General features: G+C 39.5%; 1 protein-coding gene and 1 long non-coding RNA gene across 3 annotated transcripts; one reads left to right on the top strand and one right to left on the bottom strand.

Moving 5' to 3' along the window:
• Positions 1-4,339: 4,339 nt before the first annotated feature.
• Positions 4,340-14,578, bottom strand: hsdl2 (hydroxysteroid dehydrogenase like 2). The gene is made up of 10 exons (XM_085462983.1): positions 14,430-14,578; positions 12,974-13,137; positions 12,773-12,871; positions 12,551-12,665; positions 9,693-9,796; positions 9,501-9,599; positions 9,158-9,424; positions 4,906-5,055; positions 4,670-4,798; positions 4,340-4,569 (listed from the first exon to the last, which is right to left on the bottom strand). The coding sequence occupies exons 1-10, from the start codon at positions 14,444-14,446 to the stop codon at positions 4,454-4,456; spliced, it is 1,260 nt and encodes a 419-aa protein (XP_085319109.1). The 5' UTR covers positions 14,447-14,578; the 3' UTR covers positions 4,340-4,453.
• A 1,038-nt stretch (positions 14,579-15,616) lies between these two features.
• Positions 15,617-19,737, top strand: LOC146705332 (uncharacterized). 2 transcript variants are annotated; one of them, XR_014921338.1, is made up of 6 exons: positions 15,617-16,104; positions 17,602-17,733; positions 17,851-17,950; positions 18,069-18,310; positions 18,477-18,634; positions 19,216-19,737. It is a non-coding gene; the product is annotated as an uncharacterized LOC146705332 (long non-coding RNA). The 2 variants fall into 2 exon arrangements; XR_014921337.1 differs by having other exon boundaries at positions 15,617-16,109.
• The last annotated feature ends 2,747 nt before the right edge of the window (positions 19,738-22,484 follow it).

The following is a 22,484-nucleotide window of genomic DNA, read 5'->3' as shown; positions in this document are numbered from 1 at the left end:
CTGCCCCTAGCGTCCTGGAGCACTTCCGTTGTGTTTTGGAATTTGCAAGTGTTTTGGAGTTTGCATGTATTTTGGAGTTTGCAAGTGTTTTGGAGTTTGTACGTGCTTTGTCTCTAGGGGCCACCGTATGTGCGTACTTGTAAGCGTGGCAATGGCGGAGGAGCGCGGCTAAAAAACTTATTACTTTTTCTGGGTCACAAAATAAAACTTTTAAGATATTTTCAGGCAAGAATGTAGCTGTGTAAAGTTTAAGTATCTGCTCGATTTATCAAGACATCACATATTTGCAAAAATGCTCTAACGTTTTCGGAGACGTCCATTTTTTTCATGCTTTGTGGCAGCTTTTGAACATCTGTGGCATCTATTAATGTCAAATCTAGCCTTTATTTAACAACATAAGCAATCTCTATGTTACAATAATTGCACAGCCATTAAGGATCAAATCAGTTTCTGAAAAATGTTCTGTTTTTTCTCCCTCTGCTTGCTTCTTACTGTCTTTGAGGCCGATCGGGACCAGCACTCCTGTTGTTGGACAGAAAGACATCAACTCAGCGGTAAGTATTTTGGTTTTCCAATATATTAGCAACTGTCAGTGACATTTATATTAATCAGGCTGAACTTTAATCATACTTTAGATCAGCCTGTTTTACTTATTGTTTTATTTGTGCTTTGGTTTGGGGAAGTTTTGCTGTTGACTCCAGTTAATTCTACAAGACATGCTGTGTAAGTAAACAAACAATAACAGTTTGGTCTGCATTTCTTGAAAGATCACATCCCCCAAACTTAGTTTAGAGGGTCTACACTGTATATAGTGAAGTCTGCAAGTTTTCTAACAGCAAAATTTGTTTTGTTCCCAAATCATTTTGCACATCATTAGAATGAAAGTTATTGGCCATGTTTGCATAGCCCTTTTTAAAACGATGCTTTCATGACATTATTGTGTGTCGGGTGGGGGTCAGGGCTATCCAGACTGACAATTGGGACATTGAATGTCACCTCTCTGGTGGGGAGGGAGCCTGAGATTGTCTAAATTGGAGTCTGTTTTATACCAAATGCAGAAAAAAATGTTTTAAGAAAGCAATTAAGTTCATGTTCCAAAAAATATGATTGTTTGCTTGCAGAACACCAGGAGAGATGAGTCCTCCGTCACAGATGGTGTGGTCAGTGAAGATGGTCGCCTGCAGGTTCAAGCTCATTGCATCTCCAACCCACATCCACTGCCACTGTACTTCAGGGAAGTTAAAGACTTTCTTCTGCACTTACATTTGGATCACCTCGATCCATGATAGTCATTCAGGCAGTAATGCCTGGACTGGAAACAAGCCATCCTTAAAACATTACAACATTCCAGCTCATGTGTTGGAATGCAAAACAAATGTGTTGTTTAAATCAGAGACTGCACTTGTGACAGAACAACAAATATTTTATTTTGATTATATAAGTAATGTAAGTACGAAACAAACTTGTGGTAGACCTAAACTTATTTTCAGAATAATTACATCTGAGACTTTGTTTCATTGTGAGATTATAACAGTGATGGCAATATAATTGTTTGTTGTTCAGCAGAACAGTGTCCAGTATGTTGGCTGTTATACTTTGTTGTGTTTGAAAATAAAAGTTGGGCTGATTTTAACATCATTACAAAAAGTGTTGTTAATTATTTTTAATCATATTCAGGTTACCACAAATTGTTTTTTCATTTAGTTGAACTTGAAATGTTTGTCAGTAGGTAAACAATTAAAATTGTACAGTCAGAAATATCAAGTTATTCTTAATACTGCAGACTTGCAATGTGTAAGTTGTCCTAACAGTCATCTTAAGTAAGCTTTACTTACTCTTTTTGAGGCAACGAGTTTCCTCAATTTCTTTGAGTTCTGGGAACTAACAAGGCTGTACACTGTACTCAAAATGAGTAAGTTGCCCTAACTTGGTCATCTTACGTAGACTTGATCGAATTTTCTTGAGTTCTGGGAACAAATGAGCTTGTACAGAGTACTCAAAATAAATAAGTTGTCCTAATTTAGTCATTTTTAGCTAAGCTTTACTCAATTTTTTTGAGTTCTGGGAACTAATTAGATTTTACAGTGTAGGACTCCAGTAGAGAACGTAATTTAACTCTTTCTGCACCTCTGGGTGAATGAGATGCTGACAGATCGCTTTTTTTTTTCTTTCTATCGGGTTGTTTTTCTTTACTCGAAGAGATCAAATTATTGGTGGGGACAATTCAATAATCGCTGGATATTGGTGGGGACATGTCCCTTCCGTCCATGCCAAATCTACGCCCTTGGTGTGTGCCATTATCTATGCTGAACCAGACATTCCAGCAATAGCTGAGTGACAAGCAGATACAAAAGGGCTGACCTGTCACAATAAAACAGTCCCAGGTCTGTGCCACATATGCAGATGATACGCAGTTATATTTCCACCAGAAGGCAGAGAATACAAATGTAAATTAAATAACAGGAAGGCCTTACCAACATAAATATTAAGAGTATTCATGATATCAAGAACTACAGTATTGATAACTGACATTTGTTAAGTGATACAATTTAATGCACCCTTTTCTAAATAGAAGTAGTTTTTGGTTCCCAACTGGCACGTAAAAAAAAAAAAAAAAGGCAGACAGTAATAATGAGCTAGTTCTCACCTGCTGCTCCTTGTTCCTGATGTTGCTATCACTCTGTAGCAACGTGTTTTTCATGTCCTTACTTGAATAAAAGTGCTAAAGACAACACAGTTAGATAGCCATATATTTGCATCAACAAGGTGATTCCCAAAATGCCTTCAGCCTAAGCCTATCTTTGCATGCCGTGCTGTCCTTAAAAATGTTAAGGAGCCTGGACAAGTGGAGGACAGAAGAAGTATGAGGCCTAAAAAAACTGCAGTGGACAAACAGTATGTGAAAGTTATGGAATTGGAAAAACAAAAACCTGACACTGCATCTGGACCTTCTGCTGATTGTTTGCTGTTCACTAAAATCTCATCAGAAATGGTGTCAGAATGGTGGCTGTCAAGAAGACATTGTTAAGGCCTGGAAAAAGGGCAAAAAGGCTGAGGTAGTCAGACAAGAAGATGCAGCTGTCTGATGGATTTATGACTGCAAATTTGAAAATTGTGGTTTAAATTGTTGTCAGTATATAAGGACGAGATCAGAAGAGAGGTCCAGCAGCCATCTGTAAAACACTAATAATTGAAGCAGAAAAAAGCCTCTAAAATTAAGATGACCCATCAAACATTTGTGGACATGCTATTGCATCAGTCTTACCTACAAACATTTGTTTACAGATGTTCTATAAAGTCAAGTTTTTAGTTTTTGTGTTTTACACTACGGGGCCACCGTAAAGAGCTCACAGGAAATTTAAATCATTAAAGTTTCACTGAAGCCTTCCTGCATGCACACTGGCAGCGTCATAGTTTAAAGTCAGAGACAATCAGGGCGCCTTCAGAGCAGCAGCGCCCCCTGGTGTTCCCGATTTGTATGAATAAAAATGCGTGCATTTTAACTTCGGTTTTACATTTTAAAGCTGATGCACTCAGGAATCTTTGAGTTTTTTTGTTAGTGTGTAATTAAAATTAGTTTCTGTTTTTAGCACCATGAAGAAATTAACCTGATTTAATTTCGGACAAGACAGAATAAGGTAGAAAGGAAAGTGGGAACAAATTAGAGAACAGACATGCAGGATTAGGGTTGTACTTAAACCCAACATGGGCCACCTGCTCAACCAGGTAAGCAGATCCCAAACTGATTTATTAGCAGTAAATCAAAACTGGAAATTAATCTAAATAAAATAGTAAATAGTATCAAAGCTACTCATGCTTTTACAGATTCACATAAGACCTTATTCAGGATTAAACAGGGTCAAACCAAAGACACACATCCCTCAATTAATTCTGAAGGAAACTTCTAGTTGGCCCATTAATAATCATCAACTTACACCCATCTGTATTTCTTTCATTTTTTTGCAATTAAAATCTGATAATCTGTTAGTGTTTATAACTACTGATATGAAAACACATTTCACTTCAAAATGTGAAAGACACAGAACTATTAAAAATAGTCAGTACTGCGTTAATCCCCTGCATGCACTCCAGCAACAGTACTGCTGCAGCAGTACTGGTGTCTGATATCTGGCTGTACTTGCCTGCTGCTGTCATAACAGCTGTTATCGAGGGGAATAGATCAAATCAGTCTCTGTATCAGGCTGTAAACACGTTTATTTCTGCTGTAAAGCTGGGCATTTTAACGTGGGGCTGAGTCACTGCTGGAGCCTATAGTGGACATTGGTTTCTGATTGGCTGTCTGAACTCAGCTGAAGGAAGGTATTGGACACACCCTGGATGTTATTAAGGTTGCTTTATTGAGGTGTTAATGTGTTTTTATTATTAAGGCAACATGTACAGGAACAAAGAGCAAGAGGGTGGGGCCTGTATACATGTGGGTGGGGTTTCATTTTCACAGTTTGGCCTTGTTCATGCGATTCATGAGTTTCTCCAACTTGATCGCCAGCGTCATGTCTCCTTTGATCTTCAGCTTCCCTGACATGAATGCCATCGTGGGCTTCAGTTTTCCTGAAATAACAAAACTGCAGCTTCACTAATGTTTCCTATAGTCATATTTTTTTTTTTTTTTTTTTTTTTTTTTTTTTTAATTGCCATGGTGACAGGTTACCTGAAAACATCTTGCTGAAGTCACTGGAGTCCATTTTCATGACAACATCAGCTTTGGTGGGGGGCTCACCCTGCCCCACGCTGCCCGAGCCAGTCTTCAAGTCCAGAAACCAAACGCCAGTGTGCTCTCCTATATGAACATAAACAAGTGTTGAAGACACGCCCATTGAATCTCTTTATATGGACATAAATGTTAAAGACACGCCCACTGGACTTGCCCCTTTAATTCCTTGTTACCTGACAGGTCAAACTGATAGATGCCCTGAGTAGACTTGACAACGTCTTCATTAATGACTCCTTTGATGGCATCAAACGTGGTTTCCACTGGGCCTCCAGAGGTGGGCGTGGCTGATGATGAGGATGGTGGTTTAAAGGCTGGGGTTGCCCCTAGGAAAAAATAAGAAGGTGTTAAAAATGGTAAAGACCCCGGGGCTGCTGGGATGTCAAAGTCAAAGCCAACGTCTTTATTTTTTTTAGTTTTAGTCTTTTCACCAGGTGACTGGCTAAAAGAGCTCCAGGGTAATAAACTTAATGTTCCCATTTATTCTTGATAATGTCACAGTGACTGAAAGTATTTCTCCTAACACAAATTATTGCACTGCATTTTATTTAGATTTGAATTTGTTGAATTCCTTTGTTTTTCCTATTTAACGGAGTCCCTTCATAATTCTTTTTTTTACTTTATTGATCTATTTCTTAGACAGGACAGGTGTTCTATTCGTTACAGTGGCTGTGTCCCAATTAAGAGACCGCACGCTTGAAGTACGCATTTTGAGTGCGATTACGTTACCGCCACGCGACGACGGCTGTCCCAATTCGAAGTGTACTTCAAATGCGTACTCCAAATGCGCTGTCGATTTCCCCAAATATCAAGCGTGGTCCGGTGCGCGCTTCGTGGTCCCATATATTGCACAATTCATAGCGCGGCGGTGGGTGTGGATAATTTTGCCGCAAAATACGGCAGAAGGGAGCGGCCGAAGAGTGAACTGTCAAAAGCAAGTACTGAATATTGTGTCACTTATTTATGTGCGAAAGTTTAATAATGAAGAACATTAAAACATTACTGTTGGCCACATGTCGGCAAAGTTGTGTGACATTAGCGATGTTTGTACTTTCAGCGTTAACTTGCTTTTAAAGCCTTTAAAATATAATAATACAATAGTCGACCTTAATCTTACAGAGATTGTGATGATTTCATGGATAATTAAAGTCAGTCGTATATCCACAAACACAACAGGCTGAAAGTCAGTGATGCTGCTCGGTTTGCAGTCCTGAATATCACAGCACAAGCAGGATTCACTGCACTGTTAATGTTAGCTATGTTATATTGCTGCCTCTGTTCGGTGGTGTCGAGCCAAACGGACTTTAACGTGTGTTTGAACGAGCTGACGGTTCACTCGTTAAGCTGAAAGAAAGATGCTTTAATCACAGGAGTCACACATGTGTCCACTGTACCATCTGGGAACTCTTCTTGTTTCTTAATAACACAAACACTAAATCCTCCTGTTTGCAGCAGTGTGTACACCTGAGACACCTGTCTGTCTGTCCTGCACTCTCTCTCTTTTTCTTTCTCTCTGATTGTGTAATAAAAGTATGAACATGTATTTATAAGTTACACTTGTGTTTGAATCCTGCAGCTTATCACACATTTGATTTCCATGTGTGACAACTGCAAGTGTCCAGAGTGAGGACAGACTGAGGGACCCACTGCTGCACATCATCTGTGAGGCTTTGCACCCCTGATGATCCACCAGGACAAACTCAGCAGTGTGTGAGGAAGAGGAGGAGGAAGAGCCAGCAGCAGCTGACAGATGGAGAGAATAGACAGACTGTTCCCTGTTTGTGAAGGACTGCTAGGAAAGTTTGAAATAACTAACAGTCTGTCCTGAATCAGTCTTATTAGGTAATGTTCAAATAATTGTATCATTCCAGTGTTTTCAGTGTGGGAGAAAGTACTCAGGGCCTTCAAGTTACACACTATGAAAGGCAGCAACAAGTTTAATGTTCAGAAACCTAAAGTATGTATCAGCAGCAGAATGGAGCTAAAAATAAATGTTTGTTTCAGTTCTATGAAGCTTTGAGTATTTTGGATTAGTAGCACTGCTGTGTTTGTTGCATCATATTGCTGTAATTGTTTATATACTTTATATATTCTGAGGTAAGTTGATCTATAGTGTTACATAATATTCTATAAGGATGTTATGTGTTTGTATACTTTCTGCCCAGTTTGACCCATTTAGCAGAAGCCAGCCTGTTTAAGGCTCTGATATCTATTCTGTATGACTTAAAGCAGTTATGACATGGTCTGATTTTCTCACCCAATAAAGGAATATTTCATATATCAGTCTACTCTTCATTTTATCAGAAACAGTTATCACAGCTTGTACATTTTCTTTTTATAAATATATGTAAGCAATGAGCCAAATGTGTTGCCAACAACAATAATAAAAGAACAATATTTGTCTCTTATATATGATACATCTATATATACACTGTCAAAGATACTTGTCTTTAAGTGAAGATTTAATGTGACAGGAAATATAAATAACTGCAACTTGAATCTTTGACACAGAGTTCAAGCTCACTGCTGTAATATATCCTGTAAAATATATATCTATTTATCCATCTATATATATCATAATAATCTGACAATACATATAATATTGGCCATATTATATTTACTAGAGATGGCACGATACCACTTTTTTATGTCCGAAACCGATATCATACATTTGGATATCGGCCGATACCGATATGAATCCGATATAGTGTGTTTTTTAATTAAAACTGTTTTTTTAATATCTTGCTGCATTTTGTATAAGTTCATACTCAAGTTTAAATAAACAACAACACTAAAGCTATTCTGTTATACCTGTATGCAAAAACTACACTGCACCCAAAATATTTCATAGTTCAATACTGATCAATCTAATAAACTTAAACCTACTCCATCCATCCTCCCTATTCTGGTATTTTAAAGAGTAAGCAACCTAATTAATAGGGTTGCAAACTCCCAGCAAAAAAAAAAAATAAATAGGGAACCACCCTCCACCTCATGATGCTTAATCGACGTAAAAACTTTAATTTGATGAAGTGTGAAATAAAATGCACAGAAATCAATTATTTTTCAAGAATAATTAAATAGATTCAATATCTTTCTTCAACAGAATTGCAGACTGCACAGATGGAAAAAGTACTATAGCTTACTAGGGTATATTAGACTTAACGTTACTATATACAGTAATGGACTTCTATACTTTTTACATCAGATTAAAACTTTGGGTGTAAGATTCAGATAATTATTTATTAAAAGCTAGACATTTTAAATGAGAATAAGAAAGAAAAGTATGTCTTTGTGCCCCCTTTTCCCTGTTCATGCCCTATCGGCCCCCCTGGCTAAACTTTGCTAGATCCGCCCCTGCACAGTTACCAGCGTCAGCTACGTAGAAAAGGATCCTGGTGTAGAAAGTAATATTAAATACATTCTAACAACAGCTTATCAAGGTTAAACGTGCTGGTGTTGTTCAGCCGCTGGTTTCCTCTTTCTGGCGCGAAGTGGGCGATAAACAAACAAGAGAGACGGACTCGTGACAGAAAAGCCGATCAGCTGATCATTGATCAGTTTCACGATTGAAGTAGCAGCCGGAGACGGAGGGAGAGAGAGAGAGAGGCAGTCGCTCCATATATCGGTTGTTAAGCTTAACGCTGGAATGCTTTACAAATATTCAGAGATGAACTTACACACTTGCTTTACTTCTCTCTGGGATAACTTCCTCGGAGATGAATGCCAGTTTGGTAGCGAGGCTCCAAATGCTGAACCAGACAACAGATCTCGCACGCCACAGCCGCTCTATCACGTGACACACTGCTCCGACGTGCTACGGTTATGAGCCGAGTTACGCCGTGTTGCAAGTTTTGTGAGGTGCTTTTTTGATATTTAATGGATCGGATTACATTTTTTTATTTCTCTCCGATATCCGATCCAGTAATTTAGGTCAGTATCGGACCGATACCGATACGTAATATCGGATCGGTACATCTCTAATATTTACATTACCAAAGTGAGATGACTTTAGTCTCATGAACAACATTAGCTAATTGTTATTTACTCACTAATCTTGAAATGACTTCAGTACAGAAATGAAGCCCAACAATCATGTTTTACAGTCCCATGGTCTCAGCCTCAGATACTCAACTAATCAAAGTGATGTCATGACAAAAATGAATGACCAAGAAAACATTTTTCTCCTTCATTTCTGTCAAACAAAGCTGTATGAAACGTTTCTCGTGGTTAGTATCATGGTAGCTAGGCAACCTGAACAGCGCAACGAAGGCTAGACCGTCCCATTTCACAAGCCTCTCACTTCCGCACTTCTCGTACTTATAGTACACACCGTACGTAGTACGCGTAGTGCGCGTACTTCAAGCGTGCGGTCTCTTAATTGGGACACAGCCAGTGCCTGGCAGGCAGCAGTGTGTTTGTTTGTACCGTGCTGCTCCATCTTCTCCACCAGTGACTCTGGAGTCTCATCCAGGAAGAAGTCTGGCAGCAGAGGGTGACCCGGCTGGACAGCGTACTGGTCGAAGTCTTTGACGCCCTGCTCTCTGAGGAACTCCTCATCCACCAGGAAGTGACCCGTGTAATCTTTCGGACGGGACAGGATGGCGTAGGCAGCGTCCGCTATGATGTCAGCTTTCCGACACTGTTTACTGACACCCTCTCCCCCCAGCATGTCCATGGCTGCTGTCTGAATCGCTATGGCAACAACACAGAGCAGGGTTAATATTACAGAATAAGTGTTAGCATTGTTAGCATGCTAACAGCTGCTCACCCGTCCTCGGCCAGAGGGCGTTGACGGCAATTTGACCTCTGAACTCTTCAGCCATTCCCAGTACGCACATGGACATGCCATACTTCGCCATTGTGTAGGCTTTAAAAAAAACAAACAAAAAAAACAAATCAGACATGTAAAGGTTGTACAGATGCATGATGGGACACAGGGCCAGATAGTTGCTATAGTTACCGGTGTGGTTCTTGAACCAGACGGGGTTCAGGTTGAGAGGCGGCGACAGGTTCAGGATGTGAGGATTCCGACTCTTCAGCAGGTGAGGGATGACCAGCTTAGACCTGAAACACAGACCCATCAAACACGTGTGACCACATACATGTTACTGTCCACATGTATTTGAAAACCTGTTCCAGTAACACAAGTGTTTTCCTAAGTGTCTTGTTTTCTAATCATTGAAAGACAAAGCTGTATCTGATTACATGAATACGCTACACTCTGCTCCAGTTCATACTGCCCTCTGCTGGTGTTGTCATGCTTTGCCCCACAACACAGATCTCACACAGTATCAGTTTAAAAGGAGGAGCATCTTTCCCCCCCCCCCCTCACAGGACTGTCAACCTTACACAAATGACTTTAAGTTTAAATGTTAAAGTCACTTTCATGAGTGATACTGAGGGGAGGCAGGAGGAAGTGACACGCAGCTGACAGGGCGACACGTTCACCCTCTGAAACCCAAAACACACAAAGCGCTCATCAGCCCACACCACGAGTTTATTCCCAACTCCCAGGATGAAGACACGTTTACATGTTCACAGCGATGCATGAGTTCTCTTTACTGTGAACAGATGTGGGCGAATATCAGCTGAGCAGCAAGATTAACTCATAACATCTGCCCTGAGTTTCCTTTTACACCTGTACTCATACCAACTGTCCATCGTGGCCTCACAGCCAACTTTTCACTGATGGATATGAGAAAGTTTCGCCTGAAATAATGATGTGTACAGAATAAATGGCTAAAAATCGAGTTGTCACTGATCACTGACCATCATCCATCAGCTCACCCTGATCTGAAATGACTTAATCTAAAACTGGACTAAATGCAGTTTAAATAGTTTTTGCACTATGAGCTGTTTAGACACCGTTCCAAGTTCAAATATGATGCAGTCATTAAATGCTGCAGGGCAAAATTTTAAATGTTCAACAGAGTCTAAAATTATTTAGTTTGACTCTCGAAGTCACCAAAGTATCTGTTTTTATCTGAGTCCTATACGCAGCCACTCTTTTTTTATTTGGGCTCTTCAGCCTGTATTTTGACAGGCTAGACAAGAGAGCACGCAGGCGTAAACACACAAACACAGCAAATAGCTTGAGCCCAACTCAAACCAAGGCCTCTGAATTCGTCTCGGGGCAAAGGTGTAACCTGCTCAGCCTGATAAGGAGTACTGGCAGCACTGGAAGGTTTTCAGCACGTATCGAGTTCTGGTTTTTCCAGTCTCATGAAACTCTGAGGACACGTGGCTCCTTAACTCCTCCTTAACTTGACTCACAAAATGCAAACCGTCCATCTCCTCAACTCCAATACTAAGTAATGACACCCAAATCACAGCACATCGTGTTTTGACGCACACAGAGAGCAGTGTACTGATAGTGTGGTAGATTACAAGCGCGACTGGTGTTTAGACCAAACCTGTTTAATGAGTGCTTCCATCATGCTCCGCTCATACCAGCGGCTCGTGAAGTTATCAGGCAGGAGTGTTTATGGAGAGCTAGATTATGATGTTATAGAAAGACTGCTGTAGCACCCATGTATGCTCATTGAGTGCCACCTAGTGTCATTTCAACTTTACAGCAGGACCATCTGAGGACAGAGGGTTAAAGAAGCTTAAACAGACATGCACCTCTTACTTGTGACTTCTCTACCTTCAACTTGGCGGGGAAACATGATGTGAGGGAAGTGTTTGAAAGCAGAAACTATAAGGAGATGTTTGGTGCTCAGAGAATATGACTTTTAACCACACTATATGAAAATTTAAAGAAATAGCAACAGATGTCTTATTTCAGTGATCCAGTGAAACCTTTCCCTGCTCCATGTCTACGATTTCTATAAGTGAAGAAAAATTCCTTCCATTCGTCAATTATCCTAAAGGGTGAAACACACATTACTAATGTAAACTGAACTCAAGTGAACACTGAACTCACTTTGATAAGTTAATCTTTCATGATCTGAACAATTTCTATAAATCATGCAAATCAGTTATTACAGCAGTGCAACGTTTAACAACCTGCTGGTGGAAATTAAAGGACACCAGCAGCATTTCCACGATGCGCTCCACTCACTCACGTTTCTGAACAGCCTGATGAGACGGTGTCAGCTCGTCTCCTAAAGTGTGGTCTTCTTCCTCTGCTATGAGCTGATAAAAACATGTGGCTACTTTATTCCCGCTAAAAGCACTGAAACTTGTTTCTTTGATATTTAGTGCACTTCAGCTCAGCTCACGGTGCAGGGGTTTACAAATATACTTGGCAAACAACAGCTTGCAGGACAAAAACACCACCGGAGAGTTGTGTCACTCCGTCAGTTTCAAAACTTGAAACCGTTTGACGACCTTTATGTTTACTTTGGTGGTACGTGTTCTCATGAGGTGTAGTGTGTGTTTGGGAGTCACACCGTTTTGGTTTAAAGCTACAAGAAATGTAACTATGCTGTTGTGCTCACATCATCATCAGGTCACATGGAAACATCTTTTTTTGATCCACTGGATTAAAAATGCAGACTCTGCTCTTTATTTGCCCGTTGTCATGGTGAATCAGTGATGACAGCTTTCTTTTATCAACTCAGAGCTGAATGATTAACCCTGATCAGCCTTTCTGGCACTCAAACAGTCACCTGTAACTCCTCACTGTAAACATACTTCCTGTATGTGAACTCACAGTTTACAGGAGACAAGCTGGTTACCTGCTCTACCTGTTCTCACCTGTCACAGACCTGGAACTACCAATCGTGTCTGCGTGTGATGGATGAGTTGCTGTAGCTTTAAGCGTCTTAGCTCACTTCCTGTTTAAAAAAAACAAACGCAGGTATGTGCTCATACGTCAGGTAAGTTCCTCTCAGGTTGATTCCCAGCATCAGGTCGACCTTTTTCATATGCGTCTCCAGAGTTCCTGTCAGACTGATGGCACTTGCATTGTTCACCAAGATGTCGATGCCTGCCAATCAGACAGGAACTGATGATGTCACTGATAAGGTGGTGTGTTGCCAGGATAGAATTTACTTCCTGTTCTGATTAAAGGTGATTTTGAAAAAGTGTCTTTACCTCCAAATGCGTCAACGGCTTTCTGAACAGCATCTCCGATCTGCTGCTCATCACGAATGTCCACCACGCATGGCAATGCCTTTCCGCCCGCTGCCTCCACTGCAACATGCGCGCACACACACACACACACACACACACACACAAAATGTAAGTTCAGAGACAAAGGTTGCTCGTTACCTTATTGACCTGTCAGCGCCTCACCCTCCTGTGCTGCGGTGTAGATGGTCCCGGGGAGTTTGGGGTGGGGCTCAGCAGTTTTGGCAGCAATCACGATGTTGGCACCATCTCTGGCAGCTTTCAGAGCTATGGCCTTCCCGATTCCTCGACTCGCTCCGGTGATGAAGAGCGTGCAGCCAGCTAGCTTCCTGCAGCAGGAAGAAAGTTAACCTATATGCCAACACCTCCCTTCTCCCCTCAATGAAAATAAGACAGAAGAAAATTAAAAGAACCTAAATAATCCGCCCTACATTTTTTATTTCTTGTTTTAAGTTAATTAAATGTTTAATATTCTTAAAATAGGAAACAAAGGAATGCGTTAATTTCTTTAAAAACAAATTAAAGAAATTTCATCGGTTTGTACGGGCCATATTTGAGATTAAATTAATAAAATGTATATATTTGACACACACAGGACTCTGAATTGTTTGTCAATTCCAAATATGCAAGTTTCTGTTGGTTTTTAATAGTAAAACCTACACAGCAACATTGTTTTATTTTGAAAATTCACTTCCTGTAAGGTTAGCTTAACTACACTAGCGTTCAGCGGCTGTTCGAACAAAAAAATCATCTGAATAAGTCTCAGTCCAAAAACGAGCTTCAGGCAAACTTTTCCTGCTAAAAAACAAATAAAGGAGGGAGTGTTTAATTAGGCCGGGAGCTAACAGACAGAGGTAGTTACACGGTAGCTGCTGCTGCTACAAACTCCTACATCTGACGCTTTGAACGCTACAACTCAAAGGTCAAAGGGCAGACAGAGTACAGCCAAATTGCGAATTATTTATGAAAGACAGTTATAACAGTTCGGCTCCACTATGGTCGAAAACGTTTATTTATATTAAAATGGCCACTTGTTAGTGGGTTGATTCCTTGGGATTGTCGAGTGGATGCCGATGCAGCTAATTAAATGTTTAAGCTGAATTCAGACTGATCACCAGTGACCAGACGCTGCAGATAAGATCCTGTAATTTAAAGCAATGCCACCAGCTCAGTTCCTCTCCCGTGAGGTACCAGTTTAAAACTGTTTACATACACTACAGTTCTACAGCTTTTCTCTGCTCTGAACTCTAAATCAGGTGGTTAATAAATGCAGACCACACAAGTTTCTGAACAGAAACAGCCTGTTTGCATGCAAGGGCAGAATCTCATTGTGAATAAGCAGTTGCCACCAGATCCAATACAATAATCTTGGACTTCATAATGCCTTGCTCAAAAACACAGACGACAAGAGAAGAAGAACAAAGTATAGCAGATTTACACAACGGAACTCTTCATCATTAATTCGGCTGCGTTAAAACCCTCAAATCGAACCATTTTATTAATTTAAAACCTCCGCTTGTTCCAGGGCTGCGTAGCATTCCGTGACGACACTTCGGGCGAACCGCGGACTTTACACAGCGAACTTTTGAAAGGACTTCTGCGTGCAGGAGAAGGCACTCACCCTGTGTTCTGGAGCATGGTGGGGCTCAGGTGAGTTGAAATGTAGAGGAAGCGATCACAGTTTGTGCACAAATTGGCTGCGGGTCGTCTTCTTCACCTTTCACCCAATTCAAGCGCCCCACGCCACAGCCGGAAGTCAGACATAACTTCCGGTCCGCATACCGACGAGATGCATCAATCGGACTATAATTTTTTTAATTGCTTAGAGTTTGCTCAAAATTCATTCACTTGTATAAAATACTGCATTTTGTTCAGTTCAATTGTTTTCATATATAGTACAAAATCCCAACGGTGGCAGTCTAAGGTAAACCCGACACTAACACATGTATGCAACCAAAAACCTTTTTTTTTTTTGACTGTTTCTTAGATTTTCCTCTCACTGAAACATTCAAAAATATATATTTTTTAATTCCATCTCGTCAGGTTTGCTAGCAGAACTCACGTTTTTAGTTTAATTAAGCGTGCAATGTCCCTTTTAAAACTGAAATTTGGTATCGTATACTTGAGTCAAAAAAACATAACCAATAATTATTTCTTACACTGTAAAAAAAGTCAGTAAAATATACAGCAAAACACCGTCAAATTCCAACGGTAATGGAGCATAAAACCAAAAACTTCCTTTTACTGTATTAAATAGATTGAATAACCGTTAATTGTGAGACTGGATAAAACTTTGTTTTTTACTGTAATAAAATTTTGAAATTATAAATATTTTCTGTGAAAACAAATAAATATGCATACATTTTACAATTACATATTGTAATGTTGAAAATGTCTGAAAAACTTAGATTTTACGGTATTATTTGAGTAAAACTACATCTTTTGGAGTTGTGCACATTGGAATTCACAGTATAAAGCTGTAGATTTTTAAGCAAACAAAAACATTCATTTTTACAGAAACAAGATGTTAAAAAATAGGGTCCACCGTAATAATACAACCAGTACATACCATTAAAAAAAAGCAAATATCAGCAGTGAAAGACAATAAAACTGATAGTATTTTTATTTTTTTTTAAATTCAGATACTGATATACAGATTAAAAGTTAGGCCTGCAGTATATCATTGTTAACCTTCTGATAAAAAAATCAACAGCAAAAGAAGATGTTAAAAATAAAGTTTATGGTTGTGAATAAAATTGATTTCAATAATCTTTTTTAATCATTATTTTAAAACAACTATATGTTGTTGTGTTTCACGCCATATTATCAGACCACCTTAAGTGGGTCGGCCTTAAATTTTGAATTTGTGTGATCGCTGTTGATTGGTAGCTAAACTGCTGGTAAACTGTGTGTACAGACGTTTTACGTTCGAATTGCAGAGAAAAAAAATCTGGTAGCAACATTGTGCAGTATGAGCGAACCATTTCACCAAAAAAGGGGGAAGCAAGGCAAGACGTGGCTGCAGCGGTCTGCAGACGTGACTTCTGATCAAATTCGAACCTCCTAAAGAAACAAAGAGCGACGTTACATTGCGGGATGACGTCACCTGAAAATGACCAATAGCGTGGCGCGCTGCTGAGCTGTGTGCCAACCGCTCTTTTTTTCATGCAGGAGACTCAAGTTGGCTTCGCTAACGGACACAGTTTTGAACTCGTATATTAGCGCCATTTATTGCTGCTTGGACCACAGCATCTTTGGAATTTGTAGACATCCTGGCAGCTTACAATTAGTTCGAGGTGAGGTGAGTACATGCAACTTCAAGTTATCTCTGTTATAAAAATCCACCAGCCCAGCGTTTATAGATAATTTTAGCAGTTCGTTTTTTATGAGTGAGGTTGTGAATTTAGTTAGCATTTGTGAGTTGAGTTAGCATTACTGTTGCGAGGGAAGCATTGCTCTGGATTAGTTTCTGTATATGGCGTGCTTAATTCGCTAGGGAGGAATTACCAAAGTACATGGAGTTATGTTAACGTGTAATTTCTGTGGTAAGGTAGTTCAGTCATCAAGGGGCTACGTGCTTCATTGTAAACTGCATCGGAATGAGCCACGTTGTTTCTTTCGGTGTATTGAAGCAGGCTGCAAGCAGACATACACCAGGTATGGCGCGTTTAAGGCTCATTTTTACCGAAGACACTGCCCCCACCCATGTCACTGGTGTGGCGGTGGTTTCTTCGTTTACATGTGCAATGGCGATGTGTGAACGTCAGTGTCAGAACTCTAAAGAGTTAATAGCTCATCTGAAGAGCCATATTGTGGAAGGACACGTGGTCACTTGTCCAGTAAGAGGATGCACAAATACCTTTAGAGTTAAATCATCTTTTGCTGCTCACATGTCACGTAAACACAGAGTTTTCAGACAGCAGCATTGGTGATTTATATAGAGAGTCTGCATGTCAATCATCATCTGTTCCAACCACATCAGATGACTTTGTACCCTTGATTTCCGAGCCTGCTGCACAGTCTATTACACATGAAGATAACATGGAAATGCCCCCTGAATTCTGTGATCTTTTTCTGAGAAACGTTTCACTATTCTACTTAAAATTGCAGGGTCAGTTTCTACTGCCTGCTTCAACCATACAGAACATTGTAGAGGAAATGCAGAACATGCATGAGTTGGGACAGACATACAGTTTGGGTAAACTTGCATCACTGTTAAAAGATGACACATCATTATCAGAGGAGGACATCAATAAAGTCTGCGAGTCTGTCAAAAGCTATGATCTTTTTTCTGCATGTCATACCGGGCCATTGAGGACAGTGCACTCCAGAGCTCAGATCTTTAAAAAAGCCTTCAACTATGCGGAACCAAAGAAAATATTTTTAGGGAGAGATGAAAACAGAAAAGATAGGTTTGCCTATTATGTGCCTTTAAGAGAGACTTTGAGATGTCTGCTAGAGTCTGATCTGTGGCAGAAATCAGAAGAGCCCTCTACTGAGCCTCCTGCTGATGTTCTGTGTGACATAAGTGATAGTAAGCTGTTTTAAATAAAATGATTTTTTTGGTCAAAACCCACTGACTTAATTGATTTCTATCCATTAACATCTTACATGAAGTATGGGTACCAAATGGTTCCATTGAAACACAGTGTGCTGTCACAATAATGGTGCTGTTAGTTTGGTACTTACGAAACACTGTATAAAAGTGTAGTATCAAGCAAGATCAGCTTCATATTTTAAGACCAAAGGTACCACTTGGTGTAAATTGACCTTTATTCACATTCTTTTATCAGACATCTTGGAAATGGGGGGCAGCATAAGGAGTTCCATTACTAAGGTGCTGCCGGACCTGTCTGCCTCAATCCTTGAAATTGTACTGGAGGCACTACAATCATTAGGAGTGGAGACATCTGAGAAACAAACCAGTAAGTATTATGATTTCATTGCACAATAGCCATGAAGGACTTTCTGTTTTTTCGATTATGCTTTGGCCAAGGTCCAAAAAGTACAATTAATCTATTGTTTGTGATATTGTTTTACAGCACCAAATATGGAAATTTCAAGCCAGGCCAGCATATCGTCTCCATCTGTTTTAAGGTTTAAGGGTGGTGGCACAGCTAAGACCCAAGAGTCTCTTTCAAGGTTAGTAAAGTAAACAGATTCAAGAAGATATTTTACACATTTCTTTGTCGTCTGTCTCTAAATCTTATTTTGTCTTTATTATGATTAAAAGGGTTTGTTTTGTTCCTGCCCTTTTCAGACACTGAATTTGAGCAGAAACCATAAGGATACTCAAAGGACCTGTGACTCTCAGGAAATGGTGAGATTTCAGGTCATAATCTTTTTTTTTTCCCATTAAATTAATTTTCCTTTGCCCCTTTACAATATTGCTGTTTTGTTTTTGTAAACGGCATCAAATGAGAGGGACCGATGAAACAGTTTCAAGACAATGGCAGGAAAAACATGCTGAAGATTGAAACAAACCTTGGCTGGAAATATTTGGTATGTGTTTTACCGTAAATCAAATTGTTGAAAAACATTCAGCTACACTGTAACACAGGGAAACTTGATTTGCACTTATTTTGTTACTTTAATTTCTTGTCTCATTATTTTTGTCAGTTATTATTGTTTATGGTGTATGCCCTTCTTGTTTTCTTTCTGAATGCAGAAGGTATCTAGCCAGTCCACAATGAAAGCTTCGTTGCACCCCATGAGTCTTCTGGCAGAAATGATGGCGGCTGTATTCTTTGGTTTCCCTAAACATCACACCCTGCCTGTTTATACGAGGCTCTTCAATTAAGTCTGCACCCAAAGATTCAATGAGAGGTAAGCAGTGGTATTATTCAAGTTTTGCTAAAGAAAGATGGACAGGAGACACTAATCTTAATCAGCCGAGCTCAGGTTCATGTCCAGGTGAGCAGTTTCATACGCTATAAAATGTAGATTGAATGATAGGTCTCATCACCATGCATTCAGCCATTAACTTCAAGATTTAAAGTATAACTATTGCCAAAACGCAACCTGGGCTGTGTTTTTTTTTTTTTGTTTGTTTTGTTTTTTTGTTTTTTTTACTGTATCGATTTTGATGTGCTCAAATTTATGCCCCGGCCCCCTAGTATTCCCATTCACTGGCTATTGACCACAAAATAAAATCACGGTCAATCTCAAAAACGGCTCGTTTGTCGTAATTATGCTTTTAGATATATGTTTGTCTCGTTTACAGTAAAAAAACAACAACAAAAAAAACAGCCCAGGTTGCATTTTGACAATAGCTATCCTTTAAGAACTGTATATTTTACACTTAAGAAATCATTTATCATTAGATCTGTTTTTGGCAGCACGTTTTGTTCATTTCTGTGCATTTTGCTCAAGCACTGATCAAACTTTGTCCATTTTTTTTGCTGCAGAGGGGATCCTGCCACTCCAAAGTGAACTCCTGATGGACATTGAAGTACTCCTGCAGAGCTTGTATCTTCAACACCATGCGCATTAGAAACTCCACCGAGTCCTTTCCTTCACCAAGGCAGGACCCAGTGACTCATTACTGTTGATAGGTCAGGGGCAGGTAATATTTTGTTTCATGTTTATTCATTCCTCCATGGATTACCAGCCATATATATGGACACATGCTGTATTCTCAAGATCTATGCTGTTTTGTAGGAATAGAGAAAATGATATGTTTAGTCTGTTTTCAAATGGTATGTCAAATTTTCTCATTGTTTATCAGTAATATTCTCTACCTTGGTTGTATATGAGCATCTTTAGATTTTTCTATATTTAGCGGTTGCAAATGTAAAATGTACGGTAAACCATTTATGTTCCTCATATTGTACTGTATTTTTAGCGGTAAAATACCGGCAGCTGTGGTTGCCAGGAATTTACCGTAAAATGTATCTGGTCAAAATAAAATGCTGTAATTTGTTATACAATTTCACTGTGTTTTTTACTGTCAAAGGTTTTAATAAGGTTTAACATATTTCTGTTATTTTTACAGTTATTTACAATAATAGGGTCTATCCTATTACTGTTAAATTAACAACAAATTACTGTAAATATTATTATATTATAACTTTTTTTTTTACTGCAAATATCCGTAAAAAGCTATGGAAAGTTGCATTTTTTACATTAAATTGCTGTATAATTGACAAATATATTTGTTTTTTTCTATCATGATTTTGGTAAAATAATACGTTGTCTACCTTAAAAATTAGGGTTACAAAACCAGTATACCGTATTGTCTTTTACAGATTCCACATTTTTTACACGGTATATTCCTGGCAACCACAGCTGCCGGTATTTTACCGTAAATTTGACAGATTTTTTTTTACAGTGTACATTAATGTAATATTTCTAGAAAATGAAATAAATTGAGGGGGGTCAGTAGGAGTGGGAGGGTATCGTAGGTTTGGCGATGTGAGGAGCTCAGATGATCCCCAACAGGTTTGTTTTGTTCATAGGGAAAGGTAAGGAATCTCAGAAAAATTATGCATAGTATTGAAAATCAAATATTGATTTTTGTCATTGCTGTTGTGCTTTTTATAATGTCAACTCCTCATGTTTTGCAAAAAAACAAAAAGAAAACAAAAGAAAACTGTACGTCATGGAGGCAACTGAAGATCATTTTTTGAGTCAACACCCTAAAAAACATGAAATTTACCAAAAGTATTCCATGCAGCTGAACAGTAGCGGTTTCTGATACGGGCGACACGGGCGGTTGCCCCGGGCGGCATCGTGGTGGGGGCGGCATCACGGGCATCGGCAAAAAACAAAAACAAAAAACTTGCTCGTAGGCTACTCATGCTGCCCCGACATCAGCCAGCGCATAGTGTGAATGGCGCAGGCACCGATGGGTTTTCTATCGCTCATTTGCTGGGAGTAAGGGCGCCCTCCGTTTGCGAGGTGCGCCTACTGCTTGCGGCACAGGGAGGAGAGGGCGGGGCGGCGGGGGATTCTCTGGCTGGCTGGAGCAGCGTCTAATAACCAACTCGGAAAATAAAACAAAATAAAAAACAAACCAACGAACACGAAAACACCAGAGATCATGATACAGACTTATAATTTGCACCGATGTTTTTTCCAAATTCTGTATGTGAAAAGTGAGCGCGAGAGCCCTCGGTGCGCCTGCTTGCTGCTGAAGTCAAAGTAAACTTTATTGTCATCTCCGCTACATACAGTCCAGTAGAGAGACAAGATGACGAGGCTCCAGTTACAGTAGTGCAAGTAAACAAACAATAAATATAAGAAGAGTGAGAAAATAAATATAAACTTTAGGACCAGGGGTAAAGGGATCAATAACAATTTAAAATTTATAATAATTTACAGTTTGATGATTTAAAGTCTCACACAACCCGAGGGAGTGTTCGCCCAGGGCGCCAAACAGGCTAGGACCGCCAATGCAGCTGAATTTTTATTTTATTTTTTTCAGACCTGTGTAATACAAAGAAAACTAAAAACACCAACAATCACATGGCTCCCTGTGAGCAAGCACTTTAGCGACAAAGGGAAGGAAAAACTTCCCTTCAACAGGAAGAAACCTACAACAGGGATAGGTAGCCATTAGAGCAGGAAGACAGGACAAAGACACACTGTGTAAGAAGTTAAAAGCTATCTTGTAACCAATTTATTATACATATATATTAGGGGTGCAACGATACTCGTATCGATATTGAACCGTTCGATACAGTGCTTTCGGTTCGGTATGCATATGTATCGAACAATACAAAATTTTTAATTTATTTTATCAACTTTCCTTCTGACGATGCTGTCTGTGTTGAGCGCTCAGTGGATCTGCATTCGACTACTCCGCCTAGGCTGCACTGTCGAGTGCAGATCCCCTGAGCGCAGCGCAAGCTAGCAAGACAGAGACCCTTTCTCAATTCTCAAGTACTACTCGCCGAGAACGCACGGGAGTACAGACTCGAGATTTGTACAATTGGAACACCAGCGTACTTGATGATGTCACAGGTCCGGAGTTTTTACTGCTGTCCCCTCTTAATTTAACTGGGAGTAATATGTTATGAAGCTTAACTTTAATCACAGCCAAACCGGTTTACTCAGGAACAAATAAAACACTGAAATAAACCAAACATTAACATTTAGAAGTGATCTAAGTGACTTATATATCATGTTTAACCTCAGTAGTGAAATCTCTATTAATAAAAATGTATTTTTTCGATCCAAAAAAATGTTCATGCCTTTTTAATTTGTCATTTATTAATATATATATGCACACACACACACACACACACACACACACACACACACACAAAATATAAATATATGTGTGTGTGTGTGTGTGTGTGTGTGTGTGTGTGTGTGTGTGTGTGTGTGTGTGTGTGTGTGTGTATAAAAGTGAGTTGAAATCTTGGTTTGCACCAATAACTGAAGAGTTAGCAGATGTTGAATCAACAAACAAGAAATCAAAAACAGAATTGTGCTAAAAACTGGCAGAGTTCCTGTGTTTCAGAATATAAGACCTTATATAAAATATAAGACCTTATATAAGGTCTTATATTTTGAAGGTTGCAGTGAAGGTGAAGGTGGCAGTGCTGAGCAGACTGTGACCATGAAGCTAAAATGTTGCAGGAGAAACATGTTGGACAGTGAGGATACTTTTGTAATCATGCTTGGACAGAGTTAAGCATCTTGGGTTATGATATTTGATAACAAAAACTTC

Source organism: Copadichromis virginalis, linkage group LG7 (assembly GCF_057382275.1).
Source record: "Copadichromis virginalis isolate Kocher_CV1m ecotype Utaka linkage group LG7, C_Virginalis_male_GT1.1, whole genome shotgun sequence".
Lineage (NCBI taxonomy): Eukaryota > Metazoa > Chordata > Actinopteri > Cichliformes > Cichlidae > Copadichromis > Copadichromis virginalis.
This window is presented reverse-complemented; position numbering and strand designations above follow the sequence as displayed.